Source organism: Podarcis cretensis (genome assembly GCF_951804945.1).
Source record: "Podarcis cretensis genome assembly, chromosome: Z".
NCBI lineage: Eukaryota > Metazoa > Chordata > Lepidosauria > Squamata > Lacertidae > Podarcis > Podarcis cretensis.
The window spans coordinates 40,006,090-40,027,668 of record NC_137184.1 but is presented as its reverse complement, the minus strand read 5'-3'; the positions used below and the strand labels follow the sequence as shown (position 1 = coordinate 40,027,668).

Genomic DNA, 21,579 nt, shown 5'->3' with positions numbered 1-21,579 from the left:
TTCACGTCACTTCCGGCGCGCTTTTCAAACTCCTCCGTCAAGCGTTTGATATCCTATATTGATGGGTCTAAACGACTAGTTTTTTCTATTTTCTGTGGCATTTAAAAAATAAAGACACATGCACACACTCTCTCTCTTTATATATATATATAGTTAGCCTCTGTGTGAATGATGCCGTTTATAATATTCACGGGTCAAATATTACGTAGATTACGTTTCTTTACTTTTTATCTCTACGGTTACCCTCTGCATCCGGGCGCAACACCGTATAGCGCTCGTGCTGCTACAAGGTGACTCGCAATGGTTCCTAGAGACGGTTCCTTTGTGCTTGGATGGGCTGCAGCCCCTAAGGAGCAATGGAGGCTGGCGCCATGACCGAGGCGGGAGGCCAAACTCCAGGTGAGAACAACCTTTCCTCGCAGTTCATTGCGCTTCGGAGGTGCGGCTACGGAGCCGGGCAAGCAACTGAGAAAGGTGGAGAGGGGGGAGGTTTATTAGGGACCATTTGACCCAACCCCTTTGGATAAAAGAAAAAGCGAAGCAAGGTCCTGGCTGGGTTGCCGCGCGCCTTTCTTTTCTGTGGGGTGCAGATACCCTTCCTCCAAATATTGGGGATCATTTTTTTAAAAAAATAGGACTAAGAACTGAAGGGCTTGTTACGTTTTCTGATTCTGGGTAGCAAAATGTAGGAATAAAAATTAGTTCTCTTGGCGTTAAGAACCATCTCAGTACCTGTTATCACACCTACCACATAAGAGTCTCTCAGATATAAACACACACAAACACACAAACATACACACACACACAAATCCATACGTTCATAAAACTTTTTATCTCTACAGATTAGTTGAACTGGCAATTCTGTTTTCCCAGCTAAGCTTTACCAGAGCTGAGATCCACAAAACCCATAAAGGAAAATAGTGTTTTGATAGTCAGCATTTTGATACCTATCATATGTGCAGGATAGGTGGCAGATTCATTGTTCAAAGTTACTAGAGAACATTGTTGGGAAGCTACACAAATACTTCTCTTGTACCCTAAATGTAGACAACATAATTAGAAAGTAGTTTCATAGAACTGTAGAGTTGGAAGGGATCCTGCAGATCATATAGCCCAACCCCCTTCAATACAGGAATGTGTAGCATATTGGGATTGAACCTGCGACCCTGGTGTAATCAGCTCCATGCTCTAACCCAGTGGTTCCCAATTAGCTAATTACTGAGGGACCCCCCCCCTATTTTTCAAAAGCCAAGCCACAGACCCCCCTATTTTCAAAAAGCAATTTTCTGAACAAAATGTGGGGTAGTGCCTAATAAGCAAAGGATTTTAGGTATACTGAAAAACAGGCTAGGGCTGAGCAATATCTGGTTTTCAACATTGTGACACATATTGCTAAACCTTGCGATATTCTGATACCTGAAATTGGGGGTGAGGGAAGGAGCAGTCACATAGATCCAGTGGGTGGGGTGTGTGCAGATCAGGCGTGGGGATGAGGGAAGGAGCAGTCATGGAGATCAGAATGGGTTGGAGGGGGAGAAGAGGAAGCGGAGTCACCTCCACCACATTGTTTGAGGGGGATGGGATGGGGATGGGTGGTGCATCAAGCCCCCTTCAATGGGTCAGCCAGCAGTGGCAGCCAGCAAAGATGCATGTCCAGTGGGACCGCTGCTGCTTTCCTGCTGACTGAGAAAAGCTGCTCCACCTCAGTGCCAGGGAAGATAGCGCCATGGTGCCTTGAAGTAAAGGTGATCAGTTGCTCTGTTTGTCAGCATGAGTGAAAGGCAGCGCCTCACAGTTAGATACCCTGTTTTCCCTCAGTGTGAGGGAAGACTGCAGTGTTATCGGCTGCCTTTGTCTCCCTCAGCATGAGGAAGGCAAGCTCAGATCAGCAGTGTTAAGGGCTGAGTTCATCATGTGGTATCAGCGATGCCTTGAAACTGGCTGCCCTGCTCTCCCTTGCGTGAGGAGCAATATATTGCTGCGCATTGCTGGGTCAAAATTGATATCGCGATGTGATATCCAAACCGATTTTCGCCAATTTGTTGAAAAATCACACAGCACTAAACAGACCATAAAATTTGAGATATTACCATGCAAAAATGACCCCAAATATAGTTTGGGTCCCCGAAACCCCTGGGTGTGTTCTGCAGACCCCCAGGGATCCCCAGACCCCTAATTGGGCGCCACTGCTCTAACCAACAGAGCTTTCCTAGTGCAGTTCAACAAGCGTTCTTCATTATGTGTTTGGGACTAAAGAAATTACAGTGCTTATAACGCTTCTCCCTACGCCTTCCCATTTTGCGAAAGATGAAATATCATTAGCACCTTAGGCAACTGAGAGAAATTTTATTTGAAGCCTGTCTTACAGGAGTAATAATAAAAATGTGAACATTTACTGGGCTGAAGTATAATAGGTAGAGTTATTTGATTCACTTCAGTTAAAGCCTTCTTCTTTGGCAATCACTTGTAGCTGAGTAAGATTGTCTTCCATGAACACGGTTTTAACAGTGAGTCCGTAAGTGACTGTGGAGGCCAGTTCTGGATCCACACATCCTTCCACATAGGTTTCTGGGCGGGAGTTGAACATGGTGAGGGTTTGTCAAACGTGCCTTCCTCTTAGCATGTTTCTACCTTTTGTCCTGAATTCAAGTGTCTTCAATACCTTTGGTAAAGGCTGTTCTCTAATTGGAGCACTCGCAGGCCAGTGTTTCCCAGTTGTCGGTGTTTATACTACTTTTTAAAGATTTGCCTTGAGAGAGTCTTTAAACCTCTTTTGTTGATCACCAGCATTACGCTTTCCATTTTTAAGTTTGGAATAGAGTAGTTGCTTTGGAAGACGATAATCAGGCATCCGAACAACATGACCAGTCCAACGAAGTTGATGTTGAACAATCATTGCTTTGACACTGGCGATCTTTGCTTCTTCCAGTACACTGGCATTAGTTTGCCTGTCTTCACAAGTGATGTGTAGAATTTTTCATAGACAGCATTGATGGAATCTTTCGAGGAGATGGTGTTTATAAGAGATGCATGTTTCACAAGCATACAGTTAGTAGTACAATAGTAGTGTACAAGCATTTTTGTTTCCCTGCGACTGTCCCGGTCCTCAAACACTCTGCACTTCAATCTGGAGAAAGCTGCACTCGCAGAGCTCAGGTGATGTTGGCTTTTGGCATCAATGTTGGCCCTTGTGGAAAGATAACTGCCCAGGTAGGAGAAGTGATCAACAGTTTCCAACGTTACACCATTGGGTTGGATTTGTGGCACTGTTATATAGTGGTTCTGCTCCTTCCTCCTAGGCCGTCACCAGAAAGTGGTGTTGGGGATTGAGTGTTCAGTCCCCTGGGTTCTCACTTGTGGGGTGCCTCAGGGTTCTGTCCTCTCCTCCATGCTTTTTAACATCTATATGAAGCCGCTGGGAGAAATCATCAGGGTGTTTGGGCTGGGTGTTCATAAGTATGCGGATGATACCCAGCTCTACCTCACCAGTGAAGGCGGTGAATGTCCTGTGTGAGTGTCTGAAGGCTAACAGATTGAGACTGAATCTTGACAAGACAAAAGTAATGTTTTTTGGGGGGACAGGGGTTGGGCAGGTGTGGAGGACTCCCTGGTCCCGAATGGGGTAACTGTGCCCATGAAGGACCATGTGCACAGTCTGGGAGTCATTTTGGACTCACAGCTGTCCATGGAGGCACAGGTTAACTCTGTGTCCAGGGCAGCTGTCTACCAGCTCCACCTGGCACGCAGGCTGAGACCCTACCTGCCACCAGACTGTCTCACCAGAGTAGTGCATGCTCTAGTTCAGTGTTTCCCAACCTTGGGCTTCCAGCTGTTTTCAGACTACAATTCCCATCATCCCTGACCACTGGTCTTGCTAGCTAAGGATGATGGGAGTTGTAGTCCAAAAACAGCTGGAGGCCCAAGGTTGGGAAACGCTGCTCTAGTTATCTCCCGCTTGGACTACTGCAATGCACTCTACTTGGGGCTACCTTTGAAGGTGACCTGGAAACTACAACTAATCCAGAATGTGGCACCAAGATTGCTGACTGGGAGTGGCCGCTGAGTCCATATAACACCAGTCCTGAAAGACCTACATTGGCTCCCAGTACGTTTCTGAGCACAATTCAAAGTGTTGGTGCTGACCTTTAAAGCCCTAGATGGCCTTGGCTCAGTATACCTGAAGGAGTGTCTCCACCCCCATCGTTCACTGAGGTCCAGCTCTGAGGGTGGTTCCCTCCCTGCGAGAAGTGAGATTACAGGGAACCAGGCAGAGGGCCTTCTCAGTAGTGGTGCCTGCCCTGTGGAACGCCCTTCCAATAGTTGTCAAGGAAATAAAAAGCTATCTGACTTTTAGAATACATCTGAAGGCAGCCCTATTTAGGGAAATTTTTAATGTTTAGTGTTTTATCATGTTTTTAATATTCTGTTGGGAGCTGCCCAGAGTGGCTGGGGAAACCCCACCAAATGGGTGGGGTATAAATAAATAAATTAGTTATGTATTTATTTCTATCTCTTTGCCAGATCTGAAAAGCCTTCCTTTTCTTGTCAATAATGTCTCCAATCTTACTGTTATTCTCATCAAACCAGTCCTGGTGTTTCTTGGTTTGGTATCCAATAGTTTGTTCAAATGCTGCAGTAATTGATGTTTTTAGCTTGGTCCAGTGTTTCTCAATGTTATCAGGGAACTCCAAATGCAGATGGTCCTTAAGAGTCGTTTGGAAGCAATCTTAAGGGTCTTGAGTGTTCGTTTTGCACCTTGGTTTCCTACCTTGAAGCCTATGTTGTGGTATAATCTTGATAGCCATCGTGGAGTGTATTAATCGGTGATCTGTCCAGCAGTTGTCAGCACTCATCACAGCTCTGGTAAGGAGCACATAACAGCGATCTTCTACTCGGACAATTACATAGTCTAAGAGGTGCCAGTGGTTTGACTGAGGGTGCCTCCATGATGTTTTAAATTTTGTTGTTGTTGAAAGAGGTAATAACAAGGTTGTGTGCTGCACATATAGTCAAAAGTAAGATTCTGTTCTGGTTGCTGTTGCCAGTTCCTTCTTTCCCAATAGTCCAAGGCTACAGATCGAAATCTCGCCCAGCTTTTGAATTAAAATCACCCAGGAGAATAACTTTATCCTCCTTAGGTGTCTCTGAGAGGATGGTATCCAGCTGAGAGTAAAAAAAATTCTTTAATGTCTTCATTGGCATCCAGTGTTGGTGCATAAGCGCTTAGAATCATAGTCTGATGGTTTATGGTGAGTTTTATTCGAAGGGTTGAAAGTTGCTCATTAATGCTGATAGGGACTTCTGACAAGAGCTTCACAAGCTCTTTTTTGATAGCAAAGCCTGCTCCATGTATTCAATGTTCTTGTTCAGGTAGACCTTTCCAGAAGAAGTGTAGCCTCCTTTCTGTCCTTCAGTTGTCCCTCACCAGCTCTTTGAGTTTCTTGAAGCACTGCAATATTGATGTTAAAACGTCACAGCTCTCTTGCAATGATGGCAGTTCAGCGTTCAGAATGCTCATCATCTGTGTCATCCAGCAAAGTCCATATATTCCATGTTCCAAAGTTCAGTTCTCTTTTATGACCGCTGGGTGACCCCACTGGGCACGGTAATCCAGTCAGGGAAATAGGGAGGCAGACTATGTTTAGGGCACCTTTTTTAGCCTCTTTTTGGGATGAGCCGACAGAGTGGATCCTAAATAGGGCTGCTCAGTCATGGATACAGCTGCCGAGATGCTCAACTGCCTCATTCCTTGAGTCAGAGCGACTGAATCTGTATCCACCGCCCATGTACTGGTTCATGACTAGGGCCTTCCAGATTTCACAGTCCTGCCTCTGTTACCATTTGCCGATCGCCATGGGACTTTTGGGGTTTGGGTTTGGGATGGGTTTTTGGAAGACACCTGTGCATGCATTTGTTTTATGTGTCTAGATCAGTGCACGCTGACCAACGCACAGTCTTCGCAGTAAGGCACTATTCCGATGGCGTGAGTATCACGACGACTGGTAGATTCTTATTTGATGTAGCCTTCATCTGCCATCACAGCCGTTGTATCTTCCGCCTGTTCTGCCGTTGAGGACTTCTTGGATCATTCTTGGTCTAGCTCCTCCCTTTTGACCTTACCGCCTTTGGTGACCCTGCTGGGAGTATGAGACTCCCGATGGCTTTGCTCACAAGGGTCATAGGAATGTGGAAGCCCACTCACCACAAGGTGATGATCCAGCGAGTCACTCAATAGGACTCCCTGCTGCCTGACACCATCTTGCCCAGGAAGTGACCTGGGGACTTGTAAAGTTAAAGTAGTATTGGAGTTACAAGAGACTGTGGAAATAACAGGCACTTCCACAATTTTTCTCTCTCTGAGGAATTGACTCTGTCTTAAAAGTGAAAAGAGATGTGGGTAGGGAGGAATATTAGAAATACCCAGAAAGAAGGAGAAAACATCCACATTCTTTTAACTATTGGAAGTTCCACACTTATGTCCTAGTGGGCAAGCATTCCAAGGGCTGCTCACCAGTTGAGCTTCTCCCAGAAAACAATAGAGAACACTTGCAGATTCTACTGAGAAAGCAGGGTATGAATCCCAGAACTATGCTAACTGCAAGTGGAGAAAGTACATTAGCAATACAAACAAACTGCAGTCATTTCTATTGAATAGATAGTTGGCACCATCAATATACAGGTGGGAATTAAATGACAATAGGTAATTACAATTAAATGACAATAGGTGATTTAAAGGATACTTCTGCTTCTTGTGTTTTTTCTGTTATTGAATCAAGTTCTTTTTTTATATACCGTATGTTAGGACCAGTTGCCTAATCTGAAGTGATTAATAAGTGGCTTGCATTGTCAACTTGTAGGCAGCTCATACAGTTGTGGATTGACTGGATGTGCGTAAATCAACAGTTTCCAGAGTAAAAGCCAAAGCCAAGCTAGGGGCAAGCTGCTTTCTAGGCTGTCTTTATCAAGATTGACAAATGCAGGTCAGGGCATTAGCATAGGAATCTAGCATTTGAAGTGGCTCCTGGGACACCCAGAAAGCACTTTGCAGACTTGGTAAGTAAATCTTTATTTTTGCCCCTGCTGAGATTAGCTGCAAGGTATGTTTTTAAAGAATGTCGGAAGCATTTTACATGCAAGTTGTGTTTTGACTATGCATCATAAAGTGAAGTATGCCCAGCTACCTCCAGTGGCTGCCTGGAATAAGCTGCTGTTTCCCAGGACATCAACTTGCTTTTCTTTCTCAGTACGGTACTGGTGAGTTTAACACCAGCACTCTTGACTGAAGTGGGACTTGTATTTGTAGTAGGTAGTCAGGTGTAGCAGCAGCAGCATAATTTTTTTTTTTATAGCCAAAGTGAACGAGTATTTAAATGCTGATTTTTATTTAGAGTCTGTGGGCTTTGAGGGTAGAGGTGATGTCTGATTATGCCTTCCCTTCACCCCCGACCCGAAAAAACAACAACCTGGTGCTTGCTGTACTCGGAAGTAAGCTTCAAAGAGACTCCTTCCCAAGTACAGAGCATGCATAGGAGTTCGCAGCATTCTCCTTTTTATGTTTACACGGAAGCCCCGTTCTTTAGTAAGACTGTGACTTTCCCTGGGTTCTGGGGCACACGTGGCTTGAGAGCTTGCGATGATGCTCTGATGTCTCTCAGCCACGTGGGCGGCGGCTTTCTAGGACCCTGGCTTTGTGGTTGCTGAGCCCTAGCCATCCATCCATCCATTAATTCTTTTTTATTCATGACTTTAATTACTTTTAATTAATGAGATTTCGGCTTTTGGCGTGCTCGAGATGACCGCATTCTGGCAGCTCCATTTTTTAATAATAATAATAATAATAATAATAATAATAATAATAATAATAATAATAATAAAATAAATAAATAAATAAATTAACCACCCGATCGATCAATTAATTTTTTATTTTCTTTAAAAAAGACTTGGAGCCGCGCAGAATGCGGTCCTCGTCCCAAAAGCCGAAAGTTGCCGAAGAGCTTTCGGGGTTCCTTTCTGGATTTCCCTTTCTTTCGCCGGAATTTTCCGACAGCAGCCGAGCGCGCTCTCCTTAAGGCTCTCCCTTCGAACGCGCCCTTTCCCAACGTTGCCGTGCGCGCTCGGGCGAAGTCGCTGAAACCTTCCGAGCGTGCGCGCGTGTTCGCCTCCAGATTCTTGAAACCGGGAGGCGGGGCGGAGGCGGAGGCGGGGAGAGGAAGCGGCGCAGGCGCTACGGAGAGCCTGCGACAGCGGCCCCTGGCGGCGGCGTGGCTAACGGGGAGGCGTCTTGGACGTCTGCGGGCGGCGAGTTTTCGCGTGCGCCTGTCTTCGGGGCTGGCGGCTTTGGGCGACGGCGCAAGGAGCGCGGCGGAGGTACCGGGCCCGTATATATCTCTCTTTCTCCCTCTCTCTCCTACCTCCCCAACACCACTTACGCGGGGTGCGGGCGGGGTCCCAGGGAAGGTTAAGCGCCGGGTGAGGCCGGCAGGAAAAGAAGGCGGCGCGCTCTCCTTTGTGCAAGCCGGTGCCGCCTTGCGCGTGATTCCCCCACCGCCCCCAGCATGCTACCGGGGCGGGGGGCTCAGGCTTCCCCCATTAGCTCGGCTGGAGAAAGAGGGTGGGGGGAGAAGGAGCCGGGGGGAGAGGAAGCAGCCCCCTGGGGTGTCCTGGAGAGCCGCTTCCCCGTCCCCCGTTATTTTTTGCGCGCGCCCCCCACCCACTCCACCAACTTGTGCTGAACCCTCAAGTGTGTTGGTTTGCCCCTACTGAGATTCTTCCTTTCCCTTCAGGGATAGAGCACCCCCCCCCACCGCCGATTTATTTTCTTTTTGGAAGCAAAGGGTAAATAACAAATAAGAGGACAGCCCCCATTGATCAGGGCTTGTTCATACTTCCGTTTGCATCTCCCTGCCCCCCCCCCCTGCCCGCCAGGGAAACACATGGTTTTGTGCTGAATCGGAGCAAACAACAATTGAGTTTTCTGCAGATTGCCTTTGTTCCAGTTCAGCACCAAAGAAAGAGCTTCCCTGGGGGAAGTTGCTGGTTAAGGGGCTTATCCCTAATTCCTCTTGTAAAGGCAATTCGGGTTTTCCCTGGATGGCCATTTGATCCAGTCTATCGCTAAAGAGCAGGTTTGCCCTAGGAAAGAGAGGGACAAAGGGGAAACCACTCAGACATATGCCTAGAATGTGGAAAAGCACTTGGACCCATGCTTTCTAGGTAGAAGTGTGGACGAGCCCCCTGGTCCAGCTATGCTTGGGGGGGACAAGGGCCTAGAGAGTATACTTGAGCTGTACAGTAGATGCTTAGTGTAGGGGGACTTGCAGCTTGAGTTGGTCTGCCATGACCCCACCCCACCCCACCCCCTGCTTCCCCCAATAGAAGAGCTGCAACTCAACGGGTTGAGCAACTCCAGGTAGGACTGTCTGAAACCCTGGAAAGCCCCTGCCAGCCAGTGTATACGTTACTGGGCTAGATAGACCCATAAGTCTGATTTGGTATAATGCAGCATCCCATGTTCCTAAGGTGCTACAGCACATCCCCTTCCTGGGGTTGCTGTTTGCTTCTTCCCTCCTTGGTGTTCATTGTTTATTTTCCTCCCAAGTGTTCCCTCCCCCTCCCCATCTCTGCTTCTGCTCTTTTTCCACCTAGCATCTTCCCCTTGTAGTTGCATCTCACTCCCCCCCACAAATGGCACCTTAAAGCCTCTTCCATTTCACACACTTACAATTTGAATACCATCATTTACACTTGAAAGTGTTTCACAGCAGCCACCCAGAAGTTCTCCTTGCTGCTGCTGCTGCTGCTGTTTGCAGTGGTTCCATCAGCCTTCAGTTTGGGGCATGTATAAAGCAAAATCACAAAAGAACTGCATGCACTAGCTGATTGTCTCTGGACACAGTGTGAAGCTGAGTGGAGTTGAGCATAGAATATGTGTATGTAGCAATCAAAGATTTCCCAAGGTTTTTGCGTTTCCTATAGAAACTTGTTGCTCCAGTTTGACAAATATATTCTGCATGATAATCCTCTATGCTTCACTCCTAAGAGTTGATGCTTTGTTTACAGGTTCTGTTACTCCAGCTTTGACTGCAGCTGAAACTTTCCCCAGCTGTGGTTGGGGTTAGGGTTAGGGTGCTGTTTCAATTAGGGTAGGAGTAACTGAGCCAACTTGGCAAAGTGAGCTTGATTTCCAGGTGATGTAGCCCTGAATTGAGTCTCCAAAGGGGAACCTCAAAACTCTGTTCTGCCCTTCCCTCTGCAGCCAATGGAAGCTTCAGTCCGGTTATCCCTTTTTACATGTGCAGCACAGGGTGAGAGGGAGCTGGTCTATAGCTGTCTTTGCCATTGATGGTGGTAGTGGCTGTGGTGGAGCTAGATTTAGCCCTGAAAGTGGGCCTTTCCCAGGCTTCACGCTCTCACATGCTCTCCTCCCACATATCCGGTCTATAGTCCCTTTAAGTAGTATATATATATATATATATATATATATATATATATATATATAAAAGCAAACACCTCCAAGGATCTGTCTCAGCATGCTTATACTATTTAACCAAGCTGGCTTCTCAATCTGTAGGATCTTACAAGCACTGAATTTCTGACTTCATTCTCACTCTCTTTCATACAGGACAGGAGCTGTCTGCACTTTAATTATTCTAAAATACAACGTTGTCTCACTGGGCCCATCCTAGAAAGCACAGGTCCAAGCAGTTTCAGCTATAGATCGGAACAAATGGCAGGTAACATATGAGGAAAAGCCAAATTGTCATTTGTTCTGACTGGCCGCTAAAGAGCAGTTTTTCCCCAGGGTAAAAGCAGCTGCACAAGAAGAAGGTTGGATAAGCTCTTTGCTCTAAGGATGCAATAGGGAACTGGGCTCCCATGTCTTTAACAGTTGCCCAAGTTGTTAGTCTGACAACCTGACTAACAATACATGTGTAAGGTAGTAGCCCTCGGTTGTGTAACAATATATAAATGCCCCATTGCATTTTCTTTGCTTCAGTTAACAGTATTCTTTAAAAATATTTTTAGTTTTCCTCTTACCGTATTTTTCGCCCCATAGGACGCACTGGCCCATAGGACGCACCAAGTTTTTTGGGGGGGAAATAAAGAAAAAAAATCCCCCCCCCCCAGGTGCTTGTGGGGCCGGCAGCGGGGAGAAGCGCTCTTCTCCCCGCCGCCCGCCTGCAGACCAGGTCCGGGGACAGCGGGAAGACGCGCTGCGCCTCCCAGCTGTCCCCGGAGCTTGCGGGGCAGGCAGCGGGGAGAAGCATGCGTCTCCCCGCCGTCAGCCTCCAAACCACATCGGGAGACAGCGGGATGGCGACATTCCGCCTCCCTGCTGTCCACTGACTTTGTGGGGCTGGCGCTGCGGCTCTCCTGAAGCCTGGAGAGTGAGAGGGGTCAGTGCGCACCGACCCCTCTCGCTCTCCAGGCTTCAGTGAAAGCCTGCATTCGCCCCATAGTACGCACACACATTTCCCCTTCATTTTTGGAGGGGAAAAAGTGTGTCCTATAGGGCGAAAAATACAGTAATTAGGAGAATGAGAGATGCATTTATCCCCAAAGAGGCTGATATAATATAATCAGTCTTCTTTATGTATTGGATTTGCACAGATGTTTGGCATTTGAGGTTTGTAAATATTTATCGTTTTTCTGCAAAATAGTTCTAGGAAAAGCGTTGTCACTGACAGCGTTGCTTAGATATTTTTCAAAGCTGCTTTTCCGTCAACCAAGAGGCTGCAGCCTTATAACATTTGGCTTTATTTGAAGGGAAACAGTATTTAGTTTGGGACATTAATAAATTATTTGGTTTTTTAAGCACAGCTTTCTATCTGATAGTATCTGGAACTGAACCCATTCTTTGTACACACACTCTCTTGGATGACCCCCCCCCCAGTAACACATGCAACTTTAAACACATCATGCAAAAATAAGGGCCATTATTGTTAAGAAAATTTACTTTTAAAATGAGTGCAGTCATACCTCAGGTTGAATATGCTTCAGGATGAGCGCTTCCGGGTTGCGCTCCGCGGCGAACTGGAATTAACGGAGCACGTTATTTCCGAGTTTCACCACTTGCTCATGCGCAGACGGTCAAAATGACGTCATGCACAGAAGCAGGTTGCGTTTGCTTCAGGATGCGAATGGGGTTCTGGAACAAATCCCGTTTGCATCCTGAGGTACCACTGTAGTTTAAGATTGTAGCCCAGGTTATTGGGAAATGTAGTAGTAAATATTCTTAATGCTTTCCGTTTTGAGGAACTCTGAGTTGTTCCTTAATACATGGCTTCCAAGCAAGATAATCTCATAAGTCAAATTCATTAACATTCCAACTTAAAAGCTTTCATTCTGGTTCAAGATGCTGCTACTGAACATTCAAGATGATATTTGGGGCGCAGAGTATACGCATCTCCTTCTGTAGCACATACATATGAACACACTTCTCTTTCTCATTGTAGGAATGGAGACCCAGAAGCTAATCACCGCAACAAACAACCAGTACTCTGGCATGTTGTTAAAGGCTTTGGACGAACAGCGAGGACATGGACTTTTCTGTGATGTTACCATCATTGTGGAGGACCGGAAATTTCGAGCCCACAGAAATGTCCTTTCAGCCTCCAGCACTTACTTCCACCAGCTTTTCGCACTTGCAGGTCAAGTGGTTGAACTGAACTTCATCAGAGCAGAGATTTTTGCAGAAATTCTCAATTACATTTACAGCTCCAAAATAGTCCGGGTGAGATCGGACTTGCTCGATGAGTTAATTAAATCAGGGCAGTTGCTGGGAGTTAAATTCCTTGCTGATTTGGGTGGTCCTTTGCAGCAGGTGAAAAGTATGTCAGGAAGTGTCAAGCCTGGCGCTTCAGAATGGCCCAACTCTGAAACTAATGGCCTCGAAGTACAGAAACCTCCAACACCAGCTGGGGGCCAAAATCTAATTGATGAGAAGCCCGCAGTAACGGTCTCGTTGCATGGGGAAGTGTGTGATTCTGCAAAGATTACCATTAGTGATTCTGACGATGACGACGTCATTTTCTGCTCCGAGCTTGTGCCTCCAAAGGACTGTCCCCTGGAGCCTACTGTAGTAGCACAGAGCCAGCCTTGCCTAAATCCTGTGGGAGTCCCTGACCAAATAAATTGTACTAGCAGTTCCCCGCCTCAGTCAGCTACAGCGACAGCTCCGAGGCTTGACTCATGCCCTGGCCAGTCAAATCCAACTGAAAACCAAGTACCTGCTGAGCCGTTTGTCCCCTCGCTTCCAAAACCTGCGGCTTCAAATATGCTTGTGTTAAATAGGCCGCAGATTGGAGCTTTGCCGAATGCTGGCTCATCGCATGAAATAGAGGTATCTCCTATCCCCGAAGAGAATCAGCAGCCATCTATTAACGACTCCTTAACTGACATGGAGACCAATGCCATTGATGAAGAAGAGGATGAGGATGAGGATGTTGAAGATGATGACGACATCCTCGGTTCGTCCAGCCCAGGGTCAGCAAGCAGCAGTTCTTTGGTCCAGCAGCCCACCACTCCTAAACCAGCTGCTGCGCCTGATGCCACAGGAGTACAGAAGAAGCACAGTCCTAGCTTTCCCCAAGAACCAGTCTCCCCACCCAGAAAGTGCAAAAAGAAAGTTTCTGATGTTCTTCCTGGGAGCAACAAGGACGCTCCAGCGGGCTCTGTGCCAAAGCATGTGACGGAAGGCCAGAAGACCATCACTTTAGATAAAGCTACTGAGATAGAAGGCTTGTCGACAGGTTGCAAGGTTTATGCAAACATTGGTGAAGATACCTATGATATCGTAATTCCTGTGAAAGATGAGGCTGATGGAGAAGTGCAGTTGGATGACATGCCCAGAACATCGGGGGACGATTCTACAAACAGGAAGCGCCTCAAAGTAAAGCATGATGATCACTATGAGCTCATAATGGATGGCAAGGTCTACTACATCTGCATTGTGTGCAGGAGGTCTTATGTTTGTCTTACAAGTTTGCGGAGACACTTCAACGTGCATTCTTGGGAGAAGAAGTATCCATGTCGCTATTGCGAGAAGGTTTTTCCTCTTGCAGAATACCGCACCAAGCATGAAATTCACCACACCGGGGAGCGGCGGTACCAGTGCTTGGCATGTGGTCAGTGTTTCATCAACTATCAGGTCATGGCCACACATGTAAGATCGGTTCACAGCCAGGATCCTTCTGGCGAGTCCAAGCTATATCGCTTGCATCCCTGTCGGTCTCTGCAGATCAGAAATTATGCATATATTTCAGGTAGTTCCAGCGATATACCTATGGTAAATGACGATGCTCTTGTTTATCCTGTTGACCCTGCAAAAGAAGCCCCTCAAGAACCAGCCCCTAACCCTTCAGCAAAGCCAATGACCTGGGATGATATCTTTGTTCCCCAGGGAAGTGAATCACTATTCAAACAAAATCCATCGGATGGCAGTACTGAATTTGAGTTTGTTATACCGGAATCTTACTGAATCTTCTCTCTGATCGAAATAGAAATATAGATATATATATATATATAGATATATATATATATATAAAGAAAAACTTCTTTAAATGGGCTGCTTGAAAAAAGTTGTAGGACGTCTCATGTTATATAACAAGTCAGTGTGTTAATGCCTAGCCAACAAAATGTAGTATGATAAGACTAGAATGCCTATAAGTTTCAGAGATGCTTGTGAAAGAAAATTGGTCAGGGAAAGAAAAATGCTTCACTTGAATATGGGAAAAGGCACTTGAGAAGCTAGGTGTTAAATGTGTTTGGTTCATTATCATGGATCAAAATCTGGTGAAATAATTGTTTGAAAAGGTGTGGCTTCTTTACAATAAAGGTAACTCACAACTTATGCATTTATAACCCATGCGCATTCAGCTTCATGTGTTTGGCAATTTTTTTTTTTAAATTAAATAGGGGGCAGATGTCCAGGAAAAAGGACTGTGACAATCCCTCCTGCCGTTGAACCCAGTGTGTTTTGACCAAACATGACTTTGGCATTAGGTCCAGTCCCTGCAACATAATCCCCACGTAAGTTGAGAGTCTTTTGTAATGAGAAATGACCCCGATAACTTGTAGAATAATGGGAACATTTCTTGCCTCTTGAACCACTTATTATGTAATCCCTTCTTTCATGCTAGCACTTTAAAACTGATTTTTTAAAAAAAAATTGTTTGAGACTACGTAAAGGCAGTCTGGATAGGTTTCCTGATTATAGCTTAGTTCTTTTTTTATAGTAGAAATCATTGCACTCCTTTTAACTTAATGGAAAATACAGTGTTGTTGCGGGAGGGTATGTGAAGGTCCAATCATCCTGTCCATAAATCAAATTATTTTCTAAGTGGCATCCTAAATCTGTTCTGCTCCAAAATAACCATTCTGCCTTCACAAAAATTGCTCATAATGTAAGCTTGTTATCTTGGAGGAGAAAAGATGCTATTTGTTTGAAGAAGCCTGAACAAGTTTTATTTATATTTGGTAATTAAAAAGACGCAGTGGCTGGACCATTGTGTTCTATCCTAAACAACACAGGAGGGGCTTTGTCAGCAAAATTGTCCAGTGACATTGCCCTTCTTCAGTCTGCCCACATTTTCTACCCTGCAATATCAAGGAATTATGTCAGACCCTCCTTTTGCTGAAATCATGTTGGATTAAGCTGCCGTTTTCCATTTAGCTTACCATGGGAAAAGGTGGTGACAGATATAACTGTATAGGTGGGTTTTTGTTTTTGTTTTGTGCTGAAGGGTGTGGAAGCTGTTTCCCAAAGTTACACTTCAAATGATGTACAATACGCTCGCAGCTTACATTTAACTAGCGTGCATGCAACTTTATGTGCTTGGCAAAACTTTTTTAAAGGGGGCAGAAAGGAGTAAAGTGTTCAGGGGTAAAAAAGACTGGCAATGACAGCTGCTGTTGCACCCAGTGTGCTTTGACTCTCCCCAGAACATAACCCCCGTGTAAGTTGCAGGCTTACTGTCATTTTTTCCATATTTGAACTTATTTATAGTTTTTCATGAACTTAGTTAGTTTGACTTCATTTCAAGGTAACTGTCAGGTTAGTTAGGAGTTCTGATAAGGATTTAACATCTCACGTACGTTCACTGGCAGGGGTGTGTCAGGTCTCAGACATTGTGCCTGTTTACTTCCCCCTCTTGCACAATGTAACACATTTTTTAATGCTGTGGTTATAGTAAAAGTCCATCTTGAGTTGTGGGGGAGCTTGTCCCAAGTAAACTGTTCAGCAGTCATGTAGTCTGTTGCTTTACATTGAATGACGTCCTAAATTTTTGTAAATTACGCGGGGTTGTAGGGTGTGTGTGGAGATGTTATAGAAGACGGGAAAGGATTGTGATGAATAGAAGTAGCTAGAAATCAGTGGTATGTCGTTAAAATCTCTTCTTCCCACCACTTTAGAATTCCCTCTCCCCGTGTTTTGTGAAATAAACATTTCATTTTAAACGCAACCACCTCTGGACCTTAATTTTAAGAACATAAGAATACCTGCTAGATCGTGCCAATGGCCCGTCTAGTCCTGCGGCCTGTGGCCAGCCAGGTGCCTGTGGGAAACCAGAAAGCAAAACATGAGCACAAGAGCATTCTCCCCTTCTATGGTTTCCAGCGCAGCTATTTGGAACCATTGCTGCCTCCAGCTGTGGAAGCAGAGCATATAGCCATCATGGCAAGTAGCCATTAATAGCCCTCTCCTTTAGGTATTTGTCTAATACTCTTTTAAAGCCATCCAAGTTGTTGGCCATCGCTGCCTCCTGGGGAAACTAGTTCCATAGTTTGACTATGTGCTGCATGGAGAAATATTGAATCTTCCAACATTCAGCTTCCTAGGATGTCCATGAGAGGGGGAGAATTTTTTAAAAATCCACTTCTTCCACTATTTTATAAACTTTTATCATCTTGCCTCTTCCTAGCCTTTTCTCTAAACTAAAAAGTCTGTAATCTTTCCTCTAAGGAGCGTCACCCCCTTTTTCATGGCTATTGCACCACCGGTTTGACGTCTTCACCAAGCCCTCTGCCATGACCCCCCAAGGTCTTGCTCCTGGTCCTTCACCTTTAGATTTTAATCCCTTGATTAAAAATATATATATATCTACTTTTCTGGCAAGAAAGTAAGGTCTGTTGAAATGTGATAAGCTATGACAAAAAGGATATTGGAAATCTGTGTTTGCAGTAATGGGCAAAGGTCCTTTGTTATCTAGACTGAGAATACATTTTGTTTATGGGGGAGGGATTAAAAAGAAAATATTTCCATAAATCATGTTTTAAAGTGAGTGGTTCATATTTAAATCTGTGATTTGTGGTGGTGATGGTAATTTTAATCACTAGTTGAAATTGGTGTGTTCCTTCTGGTACAGGAGGCATGCTTCCAAGTTTCTCTGAAATTTTAGGAGTGAACCAGATCCCTGTTAAAGAGAAAATATTAGTAGTTCTTAGCAAAAGAAAAGTTGCTTTGTGCGAAGTAAAAATTGTTCAGTATTCCTTCAAACGATAGGTTTTGTGCATCTTATAGCCCATGCTAGCTATGGAGTTAAACAACCTACACTTCCAGAGAATACTAGCTGCAGCGCAGAGGAAGGAGTACAGAAATAAACCATGATACATAGCTGAGAATAATAAAGGCCACAACTTTATTGATTGATTACAGCGAATAGGTTTAGTGTAGGCCTAGGGCATGGATCAAAAGACTGAACAGCCTGAGTGCTGGTGAATACTCGTACAACCAATAGGGGGTTGCCCAAGGTCAGGGTCCCCTATAGCATGTACAGCTTTGAAGCAAACATGGACAACCTGGTAGGGGGTGCTGTGACCCTTCAGCCCCCAAACTGGGCTTCTGGACAGGGACACCACCCTCCCAAGTTCCCTTAAGGGGAACTTCCCCTCAAATAGGTCCGGGTGCCCCTTCTCACTTCTCTTCTTAGATTCCAGACCCGATGCCTTTGCTGCCACCAAAGGAAAGATGAGGGCAAATGGAGGGTGCCTCTCCTTTTAATACCCCCCCCTGCAACTATACCTGAGAAAGGGAGTCTTATTCCAGTCCTGGGTTGGGCAACAAGATTTCTGCATTGCAGGGGGTTGGACTAGATGACCCTCATCCCTTCCAACTCGCAGCTCTGTCCCCGTCCTGCACTGCGCCACTGCAGATCTAGGCTCCCTGGTAATTTCAGGAGAACCGGGACATAATTGCTGAAACTTTTTAAAACTTAAAAGGGATCGTATCCTACTCAGAGTAGGCTGATTGAAACTAATGAACCTAAGTTGTTCACACCCTTTATTTTCAGTGGTTCTATTCTTGAGTATGACTTAATGTTGGATACAGCCCCAAATCATGCCTATAGAAGGCGTCTTTTTCTTTTGATTAAGTGTAAAAGAAAACTGGACAATAGGGTTCCAAGCTGTATGTTTTTGGTAGAAGAATCATACATGCAGGCATCTCAGGTTCCTTGCTTTTCCTAGGAAGAAAGTTTTAGTATCCAAAGTTGAAAAGTCCGTATAAAGTGTGTTTATATTTTTTGAAATCCCCTGCTTTTAGTAATTATGGGTTGGAGATGACGCTGTACCCGTTCTGTACCTTCAGCCATTTTTGTGACACCCTATCGTTTCAATATTAAAGCACCTGACTTTTGCTTTCTGTAGGGTTAAAAAGAAACACTTTTGGTTTCTATCCTCACTTATCACCTTTCTGTAAATATTAGCATGTTGACTGTGGGGAGGAAGGTTACTGTAACCTAAAAATGTGTTTGTACAGAAGAGCTAGATATTAACCAGAAACCCCATAGCAAATCTGTACTCAAGGTTAAAATAATAGTGGTTTATTGACACCATTCCAAACATGTCCTGCTTGGAACTAAGTGCCCTTGATTTTAGTTGAACTTGTTTCAGGCAAGTTCTGCTGCGTCCATCTTGCACGTTACCCAGAATAAGGCGGCACGCTTCTGGAAGTACCACATCAGTCTGCATTCGTGTTTTTCGAGTGCTTTGCCCATCACCTTGCATGCAGCAAGGGAGAACAGTTCAGCATATCCCTCTTCTTGCAAGTTTAATGCATGACACCTGACCATAGCTGCCAAGCTTCCCTTTTTTTTGCGAGAAATTCCCTTATTCCAGCGCTGTTTGCTGCTGCTTCCTGCTGCTATCCCGGATTGTTAGGTATTCCATAGACTGTCCCCGGGACAGGTGAGGCTGCTGATCCCTTATTTTCAAATCTGAAAGTTGACAGCTATGATCCCGGATTATTAGCTACCCCGTAGACTGTCCCCGGGACAGGTGAGGCTGCTGATCCCTTATTTTCAAATCTGAAAGTTGACAGCTATGCACCTGACCTACCTGCAGACTGAGCTGGTACAGTCTTTGATTCTGCCATGACTTTTCTGTATACAGTTGTACCTCGGTTTACAAACTTAATCCATTCTGGAAGTCCGTTCTTAAACAGAAACCATTTTTAAACTGTGGCGTGCTTTCCCTAATGAGGCCTCCCGCCGCTGGAGCCCTTCCACCGTTCGGATTCTGTTCTTAGACCGAGGTAAAGTTCACAAACCAGGACACTACTTCCAGTTTTGCGGAGTTCGTAAGCCAAATAGTTTGTAAACAGGGCTGTTCTTAAACCGAGGTACCACTGTAATGTATACAAACAACCCTTAAGTCCAAGTAAGTGGTATTGCGAGGGTGAGGTGGGTAGGAGAGTGTTAAGTTCTCCTTAATGATTTCTTTTCATAATCCATATCATGACATTCCAGTATAAAATTAAAACATGTAAGGGGGCGGGGAATATCAGTGCATTGCGTATTTATTTCCTACTAAAGCATAGAACTTTTTTTAAGGGGTGGGGGCCGTGGTTTATTCCATACTGGTTTCTACTGAGCTTTATCCTTTTTAAAAAATAATATTGAATCAATACAGTACTGTAATGTATATAATTTGTACAGTTTTTTTCCTTAACATACTTTCTTGGGAATTGTGTTTTGCTTTTCATTAACCAATACTTGACCTTTAGTTCTTAGAGCTTTGTATGGCAAAAAAATAAAAAGCTATTAATTTTCCCAATGTGCAAACAGTTTATTATTGAGAAAACAAAACGAAACAGTTGTTTCTGGGATTGCTGTTCATAGATGGCTTTTGCTGCTGCCCAGTTTTTGAAAGTCAGATTTGGATTCCTTTGCAGGCGTAAACTGAAGGAAAGAGGCGATTAATCTGAATAGGGACAATGACAAGTCTGTCGGGTCCAATGTCAGGTCCACAAGCAGTTTAGTCGTGCTGGCCAAATGACATGGAAAGCTGTCTGTGGACAAACGCTGGCTCCCTCGGCCTGAAAGTGAGATGAGTGCTGCACCCCTGAGTCGCCTTTGACTGGACTTAACCATCCAGGGGTCCTTTACCTTTATTTACCAATGAGAAACCATTGTTTTAACTCATTTATGTAGTATGTCTCAAAATCTAATTGTTTTTGCTGCTGTTATTTTTTTTAATTTTTTTTATTTATTCAGACTACTTTAACCCTGCAGTTTAGCAAAACAACAACAGAAAGTATCCCAGAGCACTTTATGTAAGCTTATCAAAAAGGCCTGCATTCTAGAAGACATAAGGGGGGGAAAGGGGAGCAAACAAGCACAATTCTTAAACAGGAATTTTAAAAACCAGCTGGGATTAAAACAATTCAGGAAGAAAAGGCAATGGAATGGCTCTGCTTTGCATCTCTTTATTTGCTGTTGCCTGATGCCAAATGAGGAAGATTTTGGCATGATGCCAAAATGAGGTAGAGCTGGTGTCCTACAGTGGAAGCAATCAAGTAGCCCAGCGTCTACTTGATTGTGAGCAATTCTCAGAGCCCTGCATCCAACTCAAGGCACAACCTACTTGTCCCTTATGACAATTGGTGACCCTGGGTCGAGCTGTACATCAAAAGATGGACCTATCAGTTCAGGAGAGTTAAATTGTGATGCAAACGGGACATTGGTACCAGCTACACACAAGAGAGGCTGCTTTTGTGCACATTATTTTTGGCTGAATTGGGGTAAAAGAATATGGAGTCATTTTGTTATTATTCCATTCATTTAGCTTGTTTTATATAGGTGATTGGTTTTAAAAACGTTTTTGTTTAGGAAGCACTTTCCACGTCAGCTCCTTTACTGTGGAACTTCAGAGCATCTACTGCAGACACACACACCATTTTGCAGCAGATGGTGTGTTTTTAAGGGTTCACACAATTCACTGGCTAGGCCTTTATTGCCCATGTGAGCTGAGAAGGCACCCTGTAGCAGCACACCCAACATTTCCCCCAAATTTCCCTTGTTGAGAAAGTCCCTCAGCCCCTCTAGATTGGTGTCTTTTTGTGAATGTGTTCTGCAACATGTCTTTATGCAATAATAGTGCATTATTATTCTGCTGTAGTAGTAGTTCTGTGATGCTTCCCCAATGTTATCTGGAGGGGGCACTCTTGCACTACAGCAGCACAACTAGGATAAAAATAAAATGAACCAGGACATCTGTAGTACAAAACATTAACAGGGCTTGATGCTACATGTCCACTTAGTGCATGTTCTGTATCTGCCCCCAAAGTGTTGCAGGCTCGAT

The 21,579-nt window shown here is 44.8% G+C and overlaps 1 protein-coding gene across 2 annotated transcripts; it reads left to right on the top strand.

Annotated features, from left to right (window-relative positions):
- Window positions 1–298: 298 nt before the first annotated feature.
- On the top strand, window positions 299–17,266 carry ZBTB33 (zinc finger and BTB domain containing 33). Of its 2 annotated transcripts, none has more exons than XM_079962790.1 (2): window positions 299–399; window positions 12,456–17,266. In XM_079962790.1, exons 1-2 carry the CDS (start codon window positions 357–359, stop codon window positions 14,477–14,479), a joined length of 2,067 nt encoding a protein of 688 aa, XP_079818916.1. In that variant the 5' UTR covers window positions 299–356; the 3' UTR covers window positions 14,480–17,266. The 2 variants fall into 2 exon arrangements, with proteins under 2 accessions (XP_079818916.1, XP_079818917.1); XM_079962791.1 differs by lacking the exon at window positions 299–399 and adding an exon at window positions 8,249–8,367.
- Window positions 17,267–21,579: the final 4,313 nt, after the last annotated feature.

What these genes read in the sequence shown, in the direction of transcription:
- ZBTB33 (XM_079962790.1), top strand. Translation starts at nt 357, where the DNA reads ATGGAGGCTGGCGCCATGACCGAGGCGGGAGGCCAAACTCCAG. An exon ending in GGCGGGAGGCCAAACTCCAG is followed by an intron (nt 400 to 12,455) that starts GTGAGAACAACC and finishes TTCTCATTGTAG; the next exon opens with GAATGGAGACCCAGAAGCTA.